General features: G+C 49.0%; 6 protein-coding genes across 6 annotated transcripts; 4 read left to right on the forward strand and 2 right to left on the reverse strand.

Annotated features, from left to right (window-relative positions):
* Window positions 1-546: 546 nt before the first annotated feature.
* On the forward strand, window positions 547-1,586 carry Z518_05715 (uncharacterized protein; the record flags this gene model as incomplete). Its single annotated transcript, XM_013416526.1, has 2 exons — window positions 547-749; window positions 812-1,586. The coding sequence occupies 2 exons, from the start codon at window positions 547-549 to the stop codon at window positions 1,584-1,586; spliced, it is 978 nt and encodes a 325-aa protein (XP_013271980.1).
* A 454-nt stretch (window positions 1,587-2,040) lies between these two features.
* Z518_05716 (uncharacterized protein) lies at window positions 2,041-3,186 on the forward strand (the record flags this gene model as incomplete). Its single annotated transcript, XM_013416527.1, has 3 exons — window positions 2,041-2,663; window positions 2,738-3,013; window positions 3,066-3,186. 3 exons carry the CDS (start codon window positions 2,041-2,043, stop codon window positions 3,184-3,186), a joined length of 1,020 nt encoding a protein of 339 aa, XP_013271981.1.
* Window positions 3,187-5,540: 2,354 nt separating this feature from the next.
* On the forward strand, window positions 5,541-8,206 carry Z518_05717 (uncharacterized protein; the record flags this gene model as incomplete). The annotated part of the gene is made up of 7 exons (XM_013416528.1): window positions 5,541-5,740; window positions 5,793-5,919; window positions 5,992-6,872; window positions 6,933-7,071; window positions 7,123-7,199; window positions 7,411-7,484; window positions 7,548-8,206. 7 exons carry the CDS (start codon window positions 5,541-5,543, stop codon window positions 8,204-8,206), a joined length of 2,157 nt encoding a protein of 718 aa, XP_013271982.1.
* A 62-nt stretch (window positions 8,207-8,268) lies between these two features.
* Window positions 8,269-9,665, reverse strand: Z518_05718 (uncharacterized protein; the record flags this gene model as incomplete). The annotated part of the gene is made up of 9 exons (XM_013416529.1): window positions 8,269-8,386; window positions 8,438-8,526; window positions 8,588-8,756; window positions 8,848-9,032; window positions 9,086-9,285; window positions 9,339-9,406; window positions 9,458-9,482; window positions 9,539-9,570; window positions 9,625-9,665. 9 exons carry the CDS (start codon window positions 9,663-9,665, stop codon window positions 8,269-8,271), a joined length of 927 nt encoding a protein of 308 aa, XP_013271983.1.
* Window positions 9,666-10,296: 631 nt separating this feature from the next.
* On the forward strand, window positions 10,297-12,567 carry Z518_05719 (uncharacterized protein; the record flags this gene model as incomplete). Its single annotated transcript, XM_013416530.1, has 5 exons — window positions 10,297-10,630; window positions 10,792-11,076; window positions 11,179-11,383; window positions 11,546-12,434; window positions 12,517-12,567. The coding sequence occupies 5 exons, from the start codon at window positions 10,297-10,299 to the stop codon at window positions 12,565-12,567; spliced, it is 1,764 nt and encodes a 587-aa protein (XP_013271984.1).
* Window positions 12,568-13,053: 486 nt separating this feature from the next.
* Z518_05720 (uncharacterized protein) lies at window positions 13,054-14,376 on the reverse strand (the record flags this gene model as incomplete). Its single annotated transcript, XM_013416531.1, has 1 exon — window positions 13,054-14,376. One exon carries the CDS (start codon window positions 14,374-14,376, stop codon window positions 13,054-13,056), a length of 1,323 nt encoding a protein of 440 aa, XP_013271985.1.
* Window positions 14,377-15,522: the final 1,146 nt, after the last annotated feature.

A 15,522-nucleotide genomic window follows, 5' to 3' on the forward strand; every position in this document is an offset into this window, starting at 1 on the left:
CTGATACGCAGCCACGTGGCTAAAGGAAAAAATCTTGGCAAAACGCTGCCGAAACGACAAAAGTTAGTTCAGAGCACGATACCTGTCCAAAAATCCAGAGTCGTGGAAGTAGATTCGGCCAGTCACGAAGCAATTTCTACGATTGAACGACCGATTGGTGATAGACTATCGGTTTTATCCTTGCCAGCTGAGTTAACTTCTAGGTCCCGAGGTCCTTTCAACAAATGTATAGCTATCCCCGCTCATTGCTATTCCATACCACACGTTCATTGACATATATGCAGTCTTTTCATCTATTTGTGCGCCTTTTTATGCACCTCCGTTGCATAATTCAATTGCCTTTGATGGACGCCGCTCCATTTGGGTGCAGTACCTCTTCCAAGATGAAGCCTGTCGTTCTCCCTTCCCGTTCGTGTCTTTCTTTGCTGACGAATCGAAAAAGATTTTCATTGCAACGTTGCTATTTCCCTCGTGGTGGAGAATTCCATACATGTAAAGCGAGACATTACCGCCGAAGCATTGCATCGTATCTCAAATACGTATCATATGGTCACCGAGAAACTATCCAGTCATGAAGCACTCTCAGACCCAACCCTAGCTGTGGTAGTGGCTTTGATTCACTATGATCGTCTTCAAGGCCAATTTCATCAAGGCATGGTTCATTTCAAAGGACTTCAACAGCTGGTCCAGTTACGAGGCGGAATCACCCAACTGCGGAGGAAACCTGCCATAGCTCAAAAAATTTTTAGGTCCGAGAACCCCATTGCAGCTCCATCTCTAATGATGTGCTCATCTTAACATTTCTCCAAAGGGCCGATCTCGAGTTTGCTCTTCAATTAGGCTCCAGAACATGGTACAATGTCGAGGATGTTCCCGGCCATGAGATAATTTCCAGCCTTCGCGAAGAGTCCCTGCGGGAATATCCAGTTCGAGATTCCCGAATTTTCAGACGATTGAATGTTGACTTTCAAGACGTTCTGTTCGATGTTCTAAGCCTTGCCTGGCTGCTCAATGCCACCAGCAAACACGCAAACAGACTAGACGGATTCTTGCTCCACGAAACTATTACACTACTTGGATATCGTATCATCCATTTGAGTCCTCTAGGAGGCTCCAGACCTGTCGAGCGTCTTGAAAATAAGTTGCATCTCGGTCTGATCACATTTGTGGCAACATTTTTACTCAGTATCACACGCAAACTTCCAGAATTCTGCCTACTTTCCCGACTCCTTCGCTCGGCTGCCCAAGAGGACCTTGAGGAAGATGAGGAGAACCAAGAAGTGCTACTTTGGACCTTATTTCTTGGAAGGGCCTCGATATTCAAAAAATCAGACGATTCCTGGTTAATTCCGAGGATGACGGAGATAACTTCAGCTCTAGGGTATTCAAATTGGAAAGATATCAGTCGAACTCTTCGCAAATTTCCCTGGGTCAATGCTCTTCATGACAGGCCAGGCCAAGCACTCTGGCAAAAAACAGTGGCACACTTATGTTTTCCGACAGGATTTCCCGGCAACCAGTCGTTAATTTGGAAAAGCACTCATTTTGCTCCATCAGCCGGAGTAAACGGATTCAAGGTTCTGTGAAGTCAAGTGTGGTAGGAAGAGGACACACGCTATTCCGTATTAGGACAACACTCTCTTATTGGTCAGTTTATAGGCTCAATCCAATACTCAGGGGCTTGGGCTAGCAACGCCAATATCAGCTTAGCAACCATTAAACTCCCACGCTCGTCCTGATATGAAAGTGGAGGCATTCGGGTAGTGTACCTGATTGGGAAACCACTCTACCATTGGATAGAGCATACCGCCGACACGATAGTAGATCCTCAAGCCAATATTCGATTTCAAAGTCGACCAGGTTTTGTCTTCTCCCTCGGATTTTACCTAAACCCGCTTGGTGAACCCAGGAATCGGTAGGTGTCGTGCTAGTTCCAAGAGCATAAAGCAATGCGATGGTTCCCTCAATCGAAGAAAGAAAGATATCACAACTTGACTGCTTTGTGTTCGGCTTCTCCATATTTTTCATTTGCATACAATCATGACCTCTGCACAATCAACTTCGTCAATCTTCTCGGAGGAATACATTGCTGAGCAACGAAAGGTGCTCCCTGTCTTAGCTACGACCGAGACCTGCTCAGGGGCCACATATATTGTGACAGGAGCCAATGTCGGTCTCGGATTCGAGGCAGCCAAACACCTAGTCAAGCTGGGAGCCGCAAAAGTCATCATTGCTGTCCGTAACGTTCAGGCTGGAGAGGCAGCCAAAGCCGAAATCGAGGCAGAGGCTGAGGCAGTTGGCGTCTTAGAAGTCTGGCCACTCGACCTGGCTAGTTTTGACTCGGTCAAAGTATTTGCGAAGAGAGCCAATGATGAACTAAATCGGATCGACGCCCTAATTGAAAATGCTGGCGTGTCCCTCGACAAATGGAAGATGGCCGAAGGGCATGAGTCGTCTATCACAATTAATGTCCTTGGGACGTTTCTTCTGGGAATTCTACTTTTCCCGAAGATGATGGAGAGTGCACGGCGTTTCAACATCCTTCCTCATCTCGTCATTGTCACGAGTGAAGTTAGTTTCACAGCGAAAGAGCCATTTGACAAGATTAAGGACGATCCTTTAGTGAAGCTGGATAATGAGGAAATTCAGGGAATGGTGGGGAGGTATGATAGATGCCTGGTTCATGAACCATACTCTCTGATAAGTGGATATCCAGCTGATGCTGTCTTTCGGGCAGATACCCACTTTCCAAGCTCATCCAAGTCCTCGCAGTCCGTTATTTGGCAACCTTGCTCCCGGTATCTAGAACGGGAGTAGTCGTGAATCTTGTCAACTCAGGTCTTTGCAAGACCAATCTCATTCGCAAATTGGAGATGGCTATACGTACGCCAATCGAGAAGGCCCAAGAGCAATTTGGAAGAACTGCAGAGATGGGCAGTCGGACACTCTTGCACGCAGCGGTTGCAGAAAAAGAGAGTCACGGATGCTATCTTTCAGCGTGCGAGATCAAAGAGTAAGCAATTTCCTCACCCTTTCTCGATGATGGTATTAACCCATGATTCTAGAAATCAAGTTCCTGAATGGGTCACCAACGAAGAAGGCAAACAAGCGCAAAAGAGGGTTTGGGACGATATCGCCAAAGAGCTAGATTCTCTCATGCCAGGCTGCGTGAAGATCCTACTATAATCTCAGATAACTTCAGGGAGCAGGGAATAGATTTAAGAAGATCTGCAATCTTCTTTCAAGATTTTAAATAGAGGTCATTCTAAGAAAGGATATCAAGATACTCTCAGGTATTCGGGGATATTTGGTTTCTTGGGTTCCTTCGCCGGCCTCTAATTTACAAAGATCGAACTCAGGCGTTGACTCCAACGATCCCTCTCGTCCGGCACTGGAATGTACACATATGTCTACTGTTCCCCAAGAAACATGCGCAGCATATCTCCAAGCGATGGCCGAAGATTGCTGGTGTGTGTTTGACCTTCTGATGATGACCAATTCTGCAAATCGTAGGGAGGCTACACCCTTTCGTCATTATGATACTTGACCGGTCCGGCATCGCAAATGCCGCAAAGCTATTTACGTGACTACACTGTCTATGAAGGTATAACTAGCTACTCTAAACTACCCCCTTAGTCTTCCTTCGCCGAAAGACATATCAACAAAGTGCCAGACTGCTCACACTTGCAAACATGCACATACCTGGCATCATCGATCTCGGCGAACTGACCTCATTCTTCGTCCGGCGAGATGTATACTTGAAATTCGAGCATAAGATGTGGCATCATTTATGATGTGCATGATAGGTCGTACCAAACAGCCTGAACAATTATTGTTGCGGATGGCAGTACAGCCTCGAACGGCCCCTTGCATAATGATTTACCCCGACATCTACCGGATTCAATACCATATACAGACTACAATCTGCCAGATCGCCTCGGCCATGGAAAGTGGCCACGAACCAGACATGAGATTGCATGACCCATCTTCAAGAAGAGACAGCTGCTTTTCAATTTCAGTTCAGCAGGCATCAGTAATTCTGATTCTGCTCACAATACCTGATTCGAGAGTTCTCCTATGCTAGAAAATGTGATCTACCTACTTGAGCAATTTTTTCCTTGGGGGGAATTGAGCAGTTAGATCAGTCCGCCTGCCCTCCGATGACAACCCTGCCGATATCTGAGAAACAGCATCTTGAAACTCCACAGAGGTCTATATAGACAAAGATAGATATATTCCCCTCTTCCTAGCTTTAATTTCAACAAGCGCAGGTGCCAGACTGCTCGTAGATGGCCTAAGGCTCATCATTGTGACGATAGCTACGGTGACGATAGCTACGAACCTAAGCCGTATTACATGGGACTATACAAGAAGACACTAAGGAAGTGCATGGAAGAAACGGAGAACCAGTCTTGTTCCCCTTCTGCGTCGCCACTGGTGAACATGGGGTAAGGGGACAAATGCTCTCAAGAGCCGTACGTCTGCTAACCCTTGTCGTTGCTGTTTTTCCATGGATCTTCCGGATCCTTTCCATTTGCCTTTCCCGTGCCCGTAAGAGAAGGTGGCAGTAAGATGCACGAAGATTTGAGATTGCCATGCCTCTGGTGGAATCTTTGCCCATGTTGAGTTATGGGAGACCCCATAATTAACATGGACCATCGCGTAGGAAAGTTTCGAGTGCCTCATCATTTCCTAGCAACCTTCTCCCCTCACCGGGATGGAGATGATATGAACGCAAACTCAGTTCCTTTAGGCATGTCGAGGTACTCTTCCCTGACTACTGTACCTTGAAAATGCAATCGGACATTACTTACACGAACTTGAATGAGAGTGTTTGGCGGCCAAACTCTCGGCGACTCAACTATCCCTCTGACTTAGAGTGAGCAAGAATCGTATCGTGGTAATTGACGTCTGTTCAAGCTGCAAGGATGGGTCTATCTACGGGTAAGATCTCACTTCTGATCCGGGCACGCAAGGACTTTTCAATGGGATTACCCTTTGATTTCTCGAATCCTTCCAGAATAGGGGAGGGAAGCTGTAAGGCTAAGCAAGATCACTTTACCGACGCAAGGCTGAGACTCGCAAATAATATTGAATAAAGTAGTAGCCCGTCACCACGTTCCCTTTCATAAGGGAAATATGAATCTCAGACACAATTCTACCCGTTTGGTCCTAAGGACACAAACAGAATGAATGTCTTCGCTGAGCCTCGTCGCATTGTTGCTCGCCCCCCAACCAAAGTCACGTGCACTCGAATCGCTCGGGGCCTCGGAAGTTGCGGAGAAAATCAAACTTTGACCGAAACCTCATGAATGTTGATCGACATCCCGGATGCAAACTATCGACCGCTTCAATCTCATTCTTTGCGCAAGCTCCAACACTCATCCTACCAACGGCGCATTATTTCGCGATTTCACTTTCCGTCTTGCGGCCTCAATCCATTCCCCAGCTTCTGCGACGTGGTCCGGACCTCTTTATCGATTATCCTGTCATTTTGTCCAGTGACCGTCGCAAATTCTGAATAATGCCTACATTGAGGCATGAATCCTAGCTCTGCGGTTGACCAAGATGTCGCTCCCACTTCTGCTCCCCCAAAGCAGGCCGCATGCCTCGAATGCCGTCGGAGCAAGGTGAAATGTACCCGAGATCTCAACGTGGCCATATGTCGGAAATGCCAACAAGCTGGCTTACAATGCGTCACTCCCGAATACCACGTCGGAAGATATAAAGGCGTCAAGAAGTGAGATTGTCCGTCCCCTGCCCGTCGCATTCTAGTATTAACAAGCTTTCAGTAAGCGGACTGGCCTGGAAAAGGCAATCTATCAAGTCGAGCAAGCGTTGAAGCGCTCCAAGGACGGATCGACAGGCTTAGGGCTAGAAGTTGAAGCGGATCTACGACAATTGGTCTCTGTCCCTCAAGTGGATTCTCCTCTTCGGCAAGAGTCCAGGAGAACCGCCAGCAATGCCGGCAATCCTCAAACTTTTTCTCAGCTTCGTCCCAACCGCAGAGCTAGCGAGAACAATGACATCTCGGAAGATAGCCACGAGGTATTCCCTGCCGAAGTTGGTGAGAAGCCTGATGAACTAGCTCTTAACAATGCCGATAATCCTCTTCAGCTACTTGCAATGGCGTCCGTCCTACCAGACCAATCTCCCTCGACAAATATGTCCATCTCTCCCGCGGGGGCCACGTCGCAACCAGGTACAAACGATGCCAATGTGGCCGATGCCGAGTTACAACAGTTTTTCGGCTCCCTCATGCCAAATCTGGATAATGAGCCAGATCTCGATCCCATTGACCTGGGATTGGTGACGTTGGAAGAGGCACAATCACTATTTGCGTTCTTCTATGAACGACTCTCTCATACACGGTGGGGGTTGGATCCAGTTCTTCACACTGCTGCCTTTGTGCGCTCCAGGTCCGCGTTTCTATTCACATCCATTCTCGCGGCGTCTGCTTCGTTCCTACCAAAAGCCGAGGCATTGTCGAGACGACTGGCAAACCATCGGAATCATCTCGCTCAGAGGGTCATCTCCAACAGAAATCGATCGGTCGAAATTGTATTGGCTTTCATGGTCAATATTCCGTGGATGACGCCCGCGAAGCATTGGGCGGACGACGAGACATGCGCGTACTTGTCTATGGCGCTCACTCTGGCACTGGATCTTTCATTGAACAAGATCGTGGTGCCGTCCTCGACGATTCGCCCCGCGGGCTTTCTTGATCGAGTTGCGAAAGCTGAATGCATTGACACTGCGAAGGCTCTACAGCTGGATGGATTCCCACAGGTTGATCCGACCTCAACTTGGGGACGGCGTCTACTAAGGACTCGGGAAAGAGTGTGGTTGGCTTTGTTTGTCCTGGACCGAGGGTATGTCTACAAGACTATCTTTCCTACACAAGTTTGTTTTTCCTTAACATCTGTTCTCAGGATCTGTCTTGCAAGAGGACGGCCATATGCGGTTCCGATTGGCCCCTTGGTGGAAAGTTGTGACACATGGCACATATCGGATATTGCAGATCGATGGGATGGCAGTATCATTTCGGCTGCAGTTTTGAGGCGTGATATGGTATTACCTCTCTTCACGCATCGATATCACAAAGTTACTGACTCACGCGAGGTCGGCCTCATCACGAGCGTCCGCGAATTTTGTGACGGGAGCCAAGGGGTTAACGGGGGTTCACCCGCGGTCAAATTGTATGTCGACCCCCATTCCTGTTCAATCAATGGAACGTACCTCTGAATGGTTGAGATTGACATCGTGTCTCTCCGACGCCGTTGGAGCCGTCCACCTCAACCGGGGCGCGACTCTTGCTGGCTGTTGTCCCCTACGTCGATTTTACATCCTTTAACCGTTCGATCTGTTTCAGATGTCTTATTCTTGCGAGCCTTATTGACGTGCGGATAGCCTCAAAGACAAAATCGATCGATTTTTCGAACAATGGTATGCTGTCTGGTCTCTGCAGATCACTCAAGGAGATGGTAAGCACAGAAATGACGGTGCTAGAAAATATACGACCGGATGTGGCTAATATCCACAACCAGGTCAGCTACCCCCCTACGTGGAGATTCTGGTATCTCACACTAAACTGTCCACCTACTGTAACGTCGTCAACCACCCTACTGCGTCAAACGATGTTAAACAATTTTTTCGTGCGGCCGGACTGGCGTCCGCGATCAATGTCATGCGGGCAGCAGTTCAAGGCGAGAATCGTCTGAAATCAATGCCGAACAACACCGTTATCATGGTATCATTTGCGGCATGCTTTGCTCTGGCCCTCGGAACAACGACTTTTGGCAGCCGAGCCATTCTGGCTCCAAGCGCCCGTTCCCTGATCGAAGAGACTACACAAGTGCTGGAGAGGATCGGAAGCTCCCCCAGACAACGAAACGGATTGTCCGTCTTGTTCGCCAGACACATTCGTCGCATCATGCAAAGCTCACTCCTGAATCCGCCTGAAGACAATGCGAGCCAATTACCCGGAGTTCATGAACCGTTGCAACGTCCAGACCAAAATGCAGAGTACAGTTCCTCCCGTCCTGCGTCAATGCCCGGCCCGAATGTTCCTACTGAGCCATATGTCTTTGATATGACCGACGATCAAATCCTGGAAGCCATCAACAACGCCAGTACCTCACAAGACTTGTTTCAACTTGATGAGACAATGTTCATGGACTGGCTGGATTGGCCAAACGTTACCTGAGCCGTCTCAAGTTGATAAGTCCGCTTTCACGTGGAGAACTCTTCTCCGTGTCGAGGTCGAGATTAAATTTTCTGAGCTGGCACGGCCGCCGGTGCGGGCTCTCCCGACCTCACGTTTCTCGACAAATTCACTAATTTCTGCAGTTGCTCCATAAAGATGAATGTGAGGACGGTGTTTGGTCTGCAGTCAGTGAGCAGTTGCTCAATATTCGAAGTCTGTGCATAGACTTACGCCAGCCTCAGCCAAGCCGGTGTCCATCCCTTCATGAGGAATTGTGGGCCTTCATTTCGCAGGGACTCTATGACAATCTTGCTCACACTCTGCGCTCGGTGTCAGTCCGCGATGTCAGTGTGGACAGCAAATGCCTCTTACCGGTTTGACTCCATCCACTGCCACAGCATTTTGTACCCTGCTCTTCAAAACATCGGCAGGAGCACAAGCCGTAGTCGCCACTGTGCCTGCCAACAGTGAGGCAAGGAAATGTGCAGGCATCCCATCTTTGAGACTGAGGAAAGGATTTGCTAATAGCTGGTGTTTGGCCGCAGAGTATCTTGGGGAAGGATGAGTATACGGGGACGAAAGGAGAATATTGGGAGCATACGTTGCTATCTGAGAGACATCTTCGCATCGTCAGCAGTGACTCGGAAGCAGACACTTCGGACTCACTCATTATAACACTACGCACCACATTGGGGCCGAGACCTCGAGTGAAAGTACGCAGACCTTCTTCTCGACCGATTCTTACCAGAGCGTCAAAGGCATGCTTATATCCGAATCGCTGCGCTGGCGGTTTAGCACCATCTGCGCACATTCTCACGAGAGCGACCTAAACGAAGATCAGACAGCCGCAATGAATTGCCACCGACCTTGGACACGAACCTCTGTGGGATTGCCGACAAGGCCAGCAAACCCCCCGGCAAACCCAGCACAAGCTATCTCTAATGAACTAGAGAGCCGTTGTTGTCCAGTCCGTTGCCGAGCCTCGTGTGCAAAATAGTTATAAAGACCGAATCTTGTAGTTGAATATGTTGATTGTCGCAACATCGATGCCGAGATTCCCCACCATAATGATGGAATTCCTGTTCCGGTCAGCAGCCTGGTCCTGATGAGGAAACAACCGGACAATCCCCACCGTCGCGGCCTGCGAATTGAATCAAGGTTCGCAGCATATTTTGCCTTGTGGCCATGACCTGCATCCGACTCACATGGCTGTTAGTATGAGGGACGAGGAAGGGAGGAACGCGACCTTACTATTTTGTTTGATCTAAAGGATGTGCTGAAATGGTATGTCAGCCTTAAAAACGTTCCGGGAGAAAAAGGAGGCTCCCATACTGAAACAAGCAGCCATTGATGCAGCAGCACCGCTATGGAACATCAGAAGTGGCTCATGGAAGAAGGGGGGGATATTGAGCGCTCACCCAAGCCAAAAGGGCTGGCCTTGCTTCTTGAGTTTGGTCATTGGGAGGAGTTCTTGTTTGAGATTTCAAATGGGTTCAAACACGACGATATGTCATCAAATACAACTGCACTTTACAATGTCGAAGCCAGTTCAAATTCGACGGAAAAGATTCTGTCCAAACGAGACAGAATTATCCGGCCTGCAACACAACATACATACGACATATCAAATCAATGTCAATTGGCAGCAGCAGTGTAAATAACGCTGATCTCATCCGCAGGCCCCACAATTGCAATGCTTGAGAAGAATCTCTTACAGTTCAGCGATATCGCTTGGACATGGACCCACCATCGTCCACTGCACATTGCCCACCACCCACCATAAGGCGACCATTGGCGGGTGTATCCGGCATTCGCCCCTGGCTGAAATCTCGCAGGAGCCGGAAAAGGAGAATCGGCATCAAAAATATTCCCGAAACTGTGGTCCCATGTGCTAGTGCTACCGCCACCGGCAGATCACGTGGGAGTCGGGAAAGGGGCACGATCGGACTGAACCCGTCAATCTTCCAAATTATTCTCGATGTTTCTTCCGTTACCGGTGGAGTCTCATAGATCATCAGCCTCATTGATGTTATTTATTGCCACGATAGAAGTCAGAGCATACAGCAAAGTGAGAGTGACTAAGAGAGAACATGGCGATAGCAACGAGACGAACCCTGTTGCTATACGTCAACCACATCAGAGTCAGCTCCAACGCCCATACTTTTCTACCCCACACACCTACCATCCGCCAATCAGAATCAATAGCCAGACCTTGGATTGCTCGACAACGGGACATTCGATATTTTACAACTTCATCCTCGAAATGGCGGGAAGTACTTTCGCAACAAGAGATCGGAAACTCACAGCAGCCCGTAATCGATCGAACGAGATCCAAATTGTTCAAAGACGCAGATGAAGCCGTTGCAGATTTAAAGTCTGGCTCCACAATTCTCAGTGCCGGCTTTGGACTCTGCGGTACCGCTGGTATGTATCTCCAACCTGCCTTCTCTTCATTTTCTCCATACACCCAATATATATATATCCAATGCTAATGCCTGAAATTCAATGGCGGCATGAATGAAACCTACTGCCTTTTTCTCCCCCCCAAAAAAAACCCTCATACTAATAGGAGATATGATGTGCAGAAACAATCATCCACGCAATCTATAAGCGAGGCATTGACTCTATAAACAATCTTACAGCTATATCCAATAACGCTGGTGCATCAGGTGACGGTGGCCTGTCCCCTTTGACGCGCTCAGGCCAAATAACAAGATGCATCCTGTCTTACTTGGGTAATAACAAGCCTTTGGAGCAGAAATACTTGTCTGGCAATATTGCAATTGAACTATGTCCGCAGGGGACGTTGGCTGAGCGCCTTCGTGCAGGTGGGTCAGGTATTCCTGCGTTTTATACGCCGACTGGAGTTCGTAAGTGCATATGAAACACCGGCCTTCCTTCCTTTTTTTTCTATCTCTCCTTTTGGAGTCAATCCAATGCGTTGTGTGAAGGATTGACGCTGATTGTTAAAGATACATACATCCAAACTGGCGAGATACCCACGCGATTAGGACCTGTAGATCCAGAGACCAAAAAATCCAATGTATTAGAACCAGGCCGGCCGCGGGAGACGAGGATTTTCAATGGGAGGACTTATGTGATGGAAACCGCGTTGACAGGGGACGTGGCGATTCTGAGAGCGTGGAAGGTCGATGGAGCTGGGAATTGTCAGTTCAGGTGAGTGATCATGAGCATGCACATCCCTATTTTTGTTCCATCTCCATCTCAGTCAAGTGACTCAGCAACTTATTGTGACCTACCTTTTTCACTTTCATTACATTTGAGCACTCTATAGGTATCGGAAAGAAAATCCAATGCTGATTCCTCTATTCTGAGCAGATACACAACCAAAGCCTTCGGACCCGTCATGGCCAAAGCAGCACGCCTCACCATTGTGGAAGCCGAGAATATCGTGCCAACCGGCTCCATGGATCCCAATGACATCCATTTACCAGGAATCTTTGTCGACCGCATCGTTCCTGCCACGGTCGACAAGAAACTTGAAATCAAGAAAACACGACCCGCAAATAGCGAATTCGACACCGGCAACACACCGAATTCGGCCTCGACGAAATCTGATGCCCTCATCCGCCGCGACCGCATCGCCCGCCGCGCCGCCAAAGAACTCCAGCACGGCATGTACGTGAACTTGGGAGTCGGAATGCCCACACTCGCACCCTCCTTTTTACCAGAAGATGTCAAGGTCTGGATCCAATCCGAAAACGGTATCCTCGGCATGGGTCCCTACCCTCTCGAATCCGAAGTGGACCCGGATATTGTCAACGCCGGCAAAGAAACAGTCACGCTCGTTCCTGGCGCAAGCACATTCGATTCCTCCGAGTCCTTCGGCATGATTCGCGGCGGACACGTCGATGTGTCGATTTTGGGAGCACTGCAGGTGAGTGCTGCGGGTGATCTGGCCAATTATATGATCCCCGGCAAAGTGTTTAAGGGGATGGGCGGGGCGATGGATTTGGTGTCAAATCCGGGAAAGACCAAGATTGTCGTCACAACGGATCATGTGGATAAGTTTGGGAAACCGAAGATTGTAGAGAAGTGTGAGTTGCCGGTGACCGGAGCGAGGGTCGTCAGTACGATTATTACGGATTTGTGTGTGTTTCAGGTCGACAGGCAGAAAGGGGTACTGACGTTGACCGAGGTGGCGCCAGGGGTGACGGTGGATGAGGTCAAGGCGAAGACCGGGGCGAAGTTTGCGATTGCTGAGGATGTGAGGGTCATGGATTAATTGAAACAGATATATCCTTTCCCTCTTCTCGGGACGTCGTTTTCCTGGGACTGAATGTAAGTAGAGAATGAGGGGTCATATACTAGAGGTTAAGCAGACTCCGGCCGACGGATAGCTAGGTTTAGATTCGAGTCGAAGAAGAAGCTTGGTTTTTTGGGTTGGTGTTGCTGCTAGCAAGCACTTGGATGGAAATTTCGGACCTAGAAAGGTATAAGACGGCCTGTGGTTGTACTCGTATAGCAGATGTTTCCATAATTTTCCAGTGATGCCGCCTGCTTACATGCAGCGCACGATGCACGACACATTCCTTTGTTGCAGCAGATTACACAGAGAATCTCATTCGTACTAATAGTCATCTCCTCCGATTTTCCGAAGTCTCGAGAGCTCTTTGGTCTGGTGAACACGTGTAGTCCCCACGCTGATACATGGAGTCACTCAGGTTTGTCCTTTTGTGGGGAACCTGGAGGTAGTAGTGGTTGAAGGCAATATAACCATTTCTTATTTATCGGCGCATGCATGTGGCAAAGCCGGCTAATCCATTTTCCACACCAATATATCCTCAATCTCAACAAAACCGTAAATGGTCGCTCTTCTCTCCCCGTCACAAACCAAATGGATAAGTTTCCGCCTCAGTCAAGGGCGTCCGTGGTTGCGTCTGCTCCAGTGCACCTACAGCATGGGTGGTATCAAAGAACAGATATGCATCAAACTGTTTCGAAAGTTTCGCACGGCTGTAATGACTCCAGAGCTCGGTCTGAGGTCGGTATATGACACCAATGAAACGCTCAAGCCTGTTCGCGGCGAGCCCGCGTCGGGTCTGTTCATCGCAATGCCCATCTCGCATGTCGATTAGAAACCGTGGGGCGCCGATGCTGTGGGCAACTCTCTCCCAACTGTCCTCACGAGAGGGATTGACTTTCATGACTTCCATGTCGCCATCCCACTCATGCGCGGCTGCCACTGTGCCGTCGTGTGTACCGCAGCCCAAGATGGCCACGTTTGTCAAGTGCTCTCTGCAGAGCTGGCCGAGGTTGATTTCCTCTCGATCCATGCCCATCCCGGTGTGTCGTGCGTCTCCAAGATGACTATTGTGTGCCCAGACCACTGCCTTGGATTGTCTAAAATCAAGCAGTCGCTTCAGCGTCCCGAACATGTGCAAATCTCTCAAGTTCCAGGCGCTTTCGTCGCTGTAATACATCTTTCGATAATATTCTTCCGCATCCACCACCACGATTGCATTCTGTTCGGCGCTGTGGAAGCGTTCGCCGTCATGGATCTTGGCCGAGTACTCCAGCCTCTTTTGTAGAAGCTCGACCAGCATCTTGATGACGTCCTCCTCGCAAGATTCGAGAGCAGATCTGCTCATCTTTAGTCCATACTGGTGTTCCTTGTCAACCCAGCGTTGTAGTCTGCCGTATCTTGCTTTGGCCTCTTCAGCCATCGCCGGATCGATGTTCTGCAGATACTGAATCACCGCGTTCATCGACGATCCCATAGAATACAGGTCGAGGCCATATACCCCAGCCTTCTCGGCAGCCGGCAGGCCCTCGTTGTAGTCACGCAGCCAATGAATCAAGTCCTGCATTTCGCTATTTCGCCACATCCATGTCGGGAAGCGTTTGAATGGGGTCTCCCTGGGTTCGGATCTGCCCGGATGTTGTGGCCAGCGACGAACATAATGATCAATCGCCTCAACGTCAGGCCAATCTGCTTCCAGGGCCACCAGCTTGAATCCATGGTCTTTGACGAGACGTTTGGTAATTTCGGCACGAGCTGCGTAGAACTCGGATGTACCGTGACTTGCATCACCCAATAAGACAACGTTGTATTCGCCCAGCCAGTCAAAGTACTCGGCAAAGCCACTGCTGTTGATTGGTGGTAGGGCTTTCGCTACCTTCCGCAGGCGCTGGGTCAGTGTGGACATAGTAACAGGCAAAGAGTCAAGCCGCAACCAAGTCAGACTCTCAAATATGAGTTTCGAACCGTGTTCGCAATGTATCTATGTGCGGACCGGCGAAATGGAAGAATTTCAGAGATTTCGAGTTACCAAATACCGGCTGGTCTCGGAAGTTCTGAAGAGATATTACATAGTATATTCCATCCGGAACGTACAGCCGGCCTTGACGTCTTGGCACGTTAGCTTGGGGTATAAAGCGGCCTCGTAATCCTCTATTGGTAGTTAGATTCATGGAACAACTTTTACGTAATTCGCATTATGAATCATGAATGATGAGACTCCGTTTGAGTTATTGCGGGCATGGCTAACGGATGGGCAGATACACAATGAAATACCGTGACCGTGTATGGTGGCGAGGCTGGCTCACTACAAATAGGCTATAGAGATCATGGCGTGCCTTTGGCAAACGCAAGGACAAATGGCTTGCCCCGATTGGTTGGAAATTTATCCAATTCCTGATGCGGTTACAATAGCAACGCCATAGTTACCCACCTCGATAACACCACCACGACGAGGTGTCTAGCATCTGCAAGGGTCTCTATAGAATGGTCCAGGCTAGGATTCTATGTGTTCAAGGTAAGACCATATCTCAGCCTCTGAAAGCCTAGGAAACTAGTGGCGAAGCAAGAGAGAGCCATGGATACTCTATATAAACGCGCACAACGAGATGCTAGTCACAGATGCCCTCAGAGCACTCAATTGAGTATGCTTCCACTAGGATTGCCCTGAGTTCCTGGTTGGAATCTGGGGGGGAGATCAGCAAACGTCGCCCTCGAGTCCGTGGAAAGATGCCCGTATCTGCGAGATATAGGTCTCTATTCACGAAGCGTCTGCTGGATGTAGCGACCGGGGGAAAATCTCAGCTCAGAAAGTCCGTTGTGATTACTTAGTAACTTTCTGCGGAGACCTCGGAAGCTTGGATGGCGGCGTCAAGATCACCCTGATTACAGCGAGAACATGATTCTGGGCTCCAGTCGGAAAGTGTCCACGTTGAAGATACTGAATCGACTTGACGACTAGGAGGACGTGAGGATATTGATCCATGATCTGATTGATCAAGAAATCATTGCCACTTTGCACAATGTACTGGACGACAGTCAGATCGATCGATTC

This window comes from Rhinocladiella mackenziei (genome assembly GCF_000835555.1).
Source record: "Rhinocladiella mackenziei CBS 650.93 unplaced genomic scaffold supercont1.4, whole genome shotgun sequence".
Lineage (NCBI taxonomy): Eukaryota > Fungi > Ascomycota > Eurotiomycetes > Chaetothyriales > Herpotrichiellaceae > Rhinocladiella > Rhinocladiella mackenziei.